Here is a 6,929-nt window from a genome sequence, read left to right on the forward strand (position 1 = left end):
GAGGTTTCTTTCTTTCTTTTCTTTTTTTTTCCAACAAAGAAAGAAGCTCAAAGGTGGCAAGTGAATTGCTCCACATCATTCTGAGTCAGATCCTAGACTGAGAATCTGGGTCCTTTCTCTTTTCCACTATCACTACTGCCTCGATAAGATTTCACCACTGAGCAATTTCACTAAGACAGATATGAGTTCTAAAGAAGTAATAATTTTGCGATCTTCATGGCAGATATCAAGCTTTGTATTTTCATATTTAATGAAAATTTTAAATATGTAGATATTGAGTACTATTGATTAAAGGGAGCTATATAAGAAGTAAAAATAGATCCATAATGCAAAATAGTTTCATTAACATTGAATTATTTTAAAAACTTAATTCTAACAGAAAAACCATTCAGTGTAAATTTTAAAAATGAATTGTATTTTATCTACTTAATTATTGGCCCAAGAATATTACTGCGCACCTACACAATGCATGGGTACTACTGGGCATGTAGGAAAGAACAAACCCTCTGTCTGTGCCTTCATAATGTCCCACCAAGCAGGTGAGATAGACATATAGCAAAGAGTTATTATATGCCTGAATGCAGGGACCACAGGAATCTAGCCTAGCAGGGTCAGGAAGGCTTTCTTTAAGACAAGACAAGTAAGGTAAAATAAAATAAGAAAACAAGAGGATATGCTTAAGCAAAAAGGAAGAGAGGATGTAGCACAATGCAAAAGCATTTGAGGAAGAAGGTTAATTTGGAATTTAATGGGGTAGAGGTGATCACCCACGGAGACAGTTTAGGGTGTGAAAAGAGGCCACGGATCATGGAACTCCAATATTTATTACAGTTGGTCAGGTAAAAGAGAAAGAACCTGAAAGGTTTTATGGTTTACCAAATATTTTATTTTGCACTGAATTCTCTGTTCCTTAAACCAAGGTTCAAAATGGCATTGAGTATACCTTTTATTTTCTGAAATGTTGAATTCACATAAAATATAAAAACGGAACATCCTTAGACACCTTCTCTTTACCAGCTCTTTTCACCTACGTTGTCTCACTTAATCTCAAAACAACCTTAACCAAATGAGACACTGTCTGCTTCTTACTGAGGCTTAAAAAGATTATTCCTTTCCAAATATCCGGGATGGCAGATCCAGAATAAGAATCGGATTTTAGGATCTCTATTCTATTGCAGCTTCCATGACACCCCACAGTGGCCCTGTTAACTCAAAAATCCTATTCATCCATCAAATGCTTATTAAGATCATGCTGAGTGTCACTGACCAAGATAGATAAGGTCTGTGTCTTCATGGAATGTACATTCTAATAATAAACAGAATAATGTCGTGAGTAGGGAGTTTTTGTTTGTTTGTTTGTTTCTTAAGAGTTCTCATTTACTTCAGAGAAAAAAAAAATCTTTCATGTTCGAAAGAAAGAAATGAAGTACTCACATTTGGACTCCATTTCTCCAGTTGTCCGGTGTTTCCTGTGCCCACTTTCGCTGTTATTCAGATGGTCTAGTGCTCTTTCTCCCTCATGGCCATGGGCACTGTAAGCAAAGGCATGGCCAGGAAAAAGATGTCAATACTTTGTACAGAATTGGTTGATTAGGATGGTTTCCTCATCACACACTCACCTAGAGGTTTTGTAACATGCTATCATGTTTTGGGTCATAGCTATAGGTGATTCCAAAGACTGTTACTGCTAACACCCAAAGTTATGTTCCATCATGTTCGACTAAAGGCATTCGAGAGAGAAAAAAAAAAAAACAAAACTCTTTAAAAGCTAGTGTTTGCAAAACCTCTCTGTACTAGGAGCAAGAGTGTCCCTAGGGTAAAAGTTGGTGGAAAAAATCCAGCTAGTCTTCTGATTTCAAGCCCATGCTTTTTATTAAAAGGAGACTTAGTGACCTGCAAGAATAATTGTACCTTTCGAAACACCTGTTTCTTATCCTTCTGACAGGAGAAAGGGTGTAGTTGGCAACCATCCTCCCAATCAAATCCTGTAAATTAACTGGCCCATTTCTTCTCTGCCATGTTCCAGAAGTTAGTAGACACCTGGGAAAAAGAAATGTAGTACATGCAAGTCAGGCTAATGTAAAATTGAAAAATAAACCCCGAAACTACTAGAAAGGAACGCCAACTGTTTGGCAATGCCCCCTCTGCTACTATGGATGCACAGCAATCTCCAAACCTGGAAATGATTAATTCATCTTTTCCAGGAAGGGTGGGGTAGGATGGAAGCAGCTCATATTCCTAGATTCTGAAGGACATGAGACTACAATACATTGGACAGATTACATGGAAAGAAATTTCACAGGAAAGAGCGGAGAAAGAAAGACCATGAAGTAGAAAAGAACAGATAAAGAAATGGGAAGCAGTGTGGAAAGAGGCAAAAAGCATGTCATTAAAGGAGCTGCAGAAATGTCAGTCTGTTACCAAGGGAGTGGGTTTCTCAGACAGAGTGGATCCTGCAGGGCCAGTCAGGCAGCCTCAAGGCTGGTGGATTCCAAATGAGGTACAGGTCCCGGCCCCTCAAAGGCAAGCCAGCCCTCCAGTAAGGGGGGCCAAGGGGAGCGATGGGGATCTAGAAAAAAAGGATGGCTTTCTGCCAGAGTTTCTCAGTTTCTGAAAGAATCTGAGAAACAAAGTGCTTCAGAATTACTTCGGGAGCAGAAGAACAGAGTGCTTGTCAAAAGCATAGGTCTGTGGAAGCCAATCCAGACAATCAGACTCTCCTGGGGTCACATCTTATATCTTTGACAAATGCCGTAGGTGAGTCTCATGCAGAATTTAGTTTAATAAGCATAGGCTGTGATGTTAAAACTGTAGTCTTCAACTTCTTTTGTTCTCAGGCTGCTCAAGGCTCTCTGTTGGTCACAGCCCCTAGAACAGAGCTGTCTTGAATGACAATAACAGACCCCCTAGTAACAGAGATCTTGGATTACTTTGTGATGGGAAACTACACCAGAATCTCTTCATATAACATTCCTGGCCAGGCGCAGTGGCTCACGACTGTAATCCCATCACTTTAGGAGGCCAAAGCGTGTTGATCACTTGAGGTCAGGAGTTCTAGAACAGTCTTACCAACATGGTGAAACCCGGTCTCTACTGAAAATACAAAATTAGCTGGGCATGGTGGTGCATGCCTATAATCCCAGCTACTTGGGAGGCTAAGGCAGGAGATTCGCTTGAATCCAGGAGGCCAAGGTTGCAGTGAGCTGAGATGGTGCCACTGCACTTCAGCCTGGGCAACAAGAGCAAAACTCCATCTAAAAAATAAAAACTAAAAAATAAATTATTGAGTGTCACGCCACGTTCTCTGACCTTTGTAAAGTTCCTGAAACAAGGTCTACAGCTTCAGAAGCTACTGTGCCAGCTTTTAGTGGTAAGGAGAGTACTAGGGCACTGAAGCTGAGGCACCAATCAGATCTTGAGAGTGGCTTTCAGACCCCACGGTGGAAGCACAAAGGCGAAAGAAGGAGAAAGGCCTTTAAAAAACTTGTCAGTCCCACAATATTCACTAGGATCCTAATTCGAGATCACTCTGCTAAGTGCCGAAGGCATTATACAGCACTCTCATTGAACTGTTATTCAAGTATAGAACTCAAAATAAATTTGTGAGGTGAATTTCTATGAAGCAAAGAAGTTCTCATTAGAAACATGTGTTCATTAAATTTTTATTTTCCAGCAGGTAAGGCAACCTAAGTAAAACTATGTTCAAAATTAGGGGTTCAGACAGGAAACCCTAGTTACATATACACCAACCTCCAGAATAAAGGCTGAACTGGAACCACTGTCTACCTCCTGGTAATCCCTGACTCTCTTACCCCTTCCCTCCTCTCTGATGATTGTTGGTGAGTTTGGATCCTAGTGGTAATGTTTCCCTTTGAGGTCACTAACTCTAGGAAGTCCCTGTCGTGTACCAGGCACTTCTGCACACAGCCGGGACACTGCAAGCCCTTGCATCTGTGTGCTGCTGCACTCACAGGTGGGCTCAGAACTCCCGCAAAATCCTAATAAACACTCCTTCATCCAAAGGGGATAAGCATCCCCTTTGACACATTTTCATGATAATGATAAACCGAAGGCCTGATATAGAAAGCAGCCTTTAACTCAAAACAAGCAAATGAAAGCCACTTCCAAGGTCTCTTTCCATGATGTCCTTTTGACGCTGTGTTTCCTGAAAGAATGAGAAAAGTCCTCCCTAGTCCGGGGCCCATGAGCAACCACCATTGGGGAAGAGGCATCCAAGCCCCTTGGACACCTCGCTGAGTCACCTTTCCTCTCCCTTCTCTCCTCAGCTCCAATGGAAAATCTGTCACGTGGGCCCAGAACGAGAAGAGCAGCCGGGGGCAGCACCTGTGGCAGCGCCTGTCCATCCACATTAATAAGAAAGAAAACCCCAACCAAACGGCCGTCATCAAGCCCTTCCCCAAGAGCACGGAGAGCCGCGGCCTGGTCGCTAGCGCTGGCGCAGGCGGGAGCGCGGGGGGCATGGGGGCCACGGGCGGTGCGGGCTGCGCAGGCGCCGGCCCTGGCGGGCCCGAGCCCCCAGATGCCGGCCCCAAGGGGCTGTATGATGTGGCCGAGACCGAGGAGCACTTCCCGGCGCCCACGCAGCCGCGCTCACCATCGCCCATCAGCACGCTGAGCCACCGCGCGGGCTCGGCCAGCCGCACTGACGACGATGTGCCGTCGCTGCATTCGGAGCCCGCTGCGCGCAGCAGCTCGTCGCAGGGCTCCCTCATGGAGCAGATCAGCAGTGTGGTTACTCGCTTCACGGCCAACATCAGCGAGCTCAACTCCATGATGCTGTCCACCGCGGCCCCCAGCCCCGGCGTAGGCGCCCCGCTTTGCTCGTCGTACCTGATCCCCAAAGAGATCCAGCTGCCCACAACCATGACGACCTTCGCCGAAATCCAGCCTCTGCCAGCCATCGAGGTCACTGGTGGCGCGCAGCCCGCGGCAGGGGCTCAGGCGGCTGGGGACGCGGCCCGGGAGAGCCCGGCGGCGGGGCCCGAGGCTGCGGCCGCCAAGCCAGACCTGGAGGAGCTGGTGGCTCTCACCCCGCCGTCCCCCTTCAGAGACTCGGTGGACTCGGGGAGCACAACCCCCAACTCTCCAGTGTCGGAGTCGGCCCTCTGTATCCCGTCGTCTCCCAAATATGACACTCTTATCATAAGAGATTACACTCAGAGCTCCTCGTCGTTGTGAATGTCCCCGGAAAGCGCACCGGCCTGCGCGTGCGGAGCAGAGCCCCCCTACCCCGTGTTCACACACACAGTGGCAAGCATAGTCGCCTGGTTAGGGCCCAGGGGGAAGATGCCTGGTTACGGCCCAGGAGGAAGATGCCAAGCGCACCCCTTGATGGAAACACGAGATCAATAGTGCTATCTCATGACAACCGACAAAGACACCGACGACAAATCTTTTGGCAGATTTTCTTCTAGTGGCCTTAGAAAACATGGGCTTTTAAGAAACACCGCTGATATCTTTGAGGGCTGACAAGGCGTCTGTTCTAACAGTTCCATATCAAGTGCTTTGCTCTAGAGAAGCAGTGCGTGTGAAACAGCGTAACGGAGGGTGAAGAGCATAGTTAATAAGCAACTGTAAAAAGTTTTATTTGTTTACTTTAATTCTTTTCCCAGAAGAGTCTTTGATTCACCAAACATGAATGTACATTTTCTAACAAACTCAAAATCTGGGACCAAAACATCAACTTTTCTCTTTCTTTTTTCTTTCTTTTTGTTTTTTCTTTCCTGTAAAGACCTTGAAAAGCAGTAACTTGGGTCCAGTATTTACTGAGGCGTTGTGAATGTGTCCCATGCATAACACAGTACTGGATAGTGAGTGCTGCGCTAATGTACTACGTAGGGCTTCTACCAGAGATTTTCCTCTCCAATTGGGTTGTGAAATACTCTTCCAAAAGCCTGCATCGGGGATTCCACCTACTTATTTCAGATTCACCTCCATAACCAAGAAAACCAGTGGAAGATTTCTTGACTATTTCACCATGTTGCCAATCAATACTGGAGTAGCAAAAAAATATTTTCTGGAGTACTGTTTTGTAATTCCCTCACTGGGGTGCATTGTAGCTGGAAATTCTCTTTATAATCATTCTCGAGCTCCAGCCTGGCTATCTCTTTCAAGAAACATGGCCACTCCTCTTTAGGAATGCTGTTCCGTTTGCATTGTCAACTAAAATATTAAAATATGCATTGGGGCTTTTCATTCCTTTATTTTGAGAACCTGATGCACAAAGAGCTCCTTTGTTCTTTTTGAGTCCCACCACTGGAAGAGTGGTCCATAGACCCCATGAGGACATTGTCACGATTTGAGAGACTGTTGTTGAAAGGATTAACACAATCTTAATACACTGAAAATTTTAAACTGTGTCAAGTCAGCTTAGTGGAGATTTAGTTATGCCAGTGAGCAGTGATTTTAACTATTCTTGGCTGCTTAAACAGGGCAGCTATGAACTATGACAAATGTAGATTTTTCAAAGCAATACAAAATACTAAAAAAGAGGAACCTTAATGAATATTAACCACACAGTCTTTCTTAGCCATTCCAAAAAGAGGCAAAGCAATTCTTATTTTCTTTTTTTAAATAATGATTAATATTATTTTGTGCACTTCATACTGTCACTTTTTAAAACTGCAGAAAAGAGATTTAGAGGTATAATAGAAACAAGTGTTCTTTGATAGTCTCAAATAGGTAGAATTCATAGTTCAAGACCTGAATCCACTGTCATCTCTTTCTTCCTCCCATTGCAGCTATCCTCAGGTACCAAATGTTTTGATTTTTAAATAAGGATAGTAATAGATGGAGGAGGTGTCCTATAAATTTAAAGTTCAGTTGACCCAGCCTTATACTTAAGATAGCCTTATGAAAAATATATGCTGTAAGGCAAAAGTATATTTTGGCAGAGAGAAAAATAAAGA

At 44.2% G+C, this 6,929-nt stretch overlaps 1 protein-coding gene across 2 annotated transcripts in view; it reads left to right on the top strand.

Annotated features, from left to right (window-relative positions):
- Positions 1 to 5,222, top strand: part of GRM5 (glutamate receptor, metabotropic 5) — a 588,169-nt gene extending 582,947 nt beyond the window's left edge. For both annotated transcript variants that reach the window (XM_011938475.1, XM_011938476.1), the window contains one exon: positions 4,287 to 5,222. In XM_011938475.1, the coding sequence (XP_011793865.1) occupies positions 4,287 to 5,199 (913 nt within the window). In that variant the 3' untranslated portion in view covers positions 5,200 to 5,222. The remainder of the gene's footprint in view (positions 1 to 4,286) is intronic.
- Positions 5,223 to 6,929: the final 1,707 nt, after the last annotated feature.

The sequence above is a fragment of the Colobus angolensis genome, unplaced genomic scaffold (assembly GCF_000951035.1).
Source record: "Colobus angolensis palliatus isolate OR3802 unplaced genomic scaffold, Cang.pa_1.0 Scaffold174, whole genome shotgun sequence".
Taxonomy (NCBI): Eukaryota; Metazoa; Chordata; class Mammalia; order Primates; family Cercopithecidae; genus Colobus; species Colobus angolensis.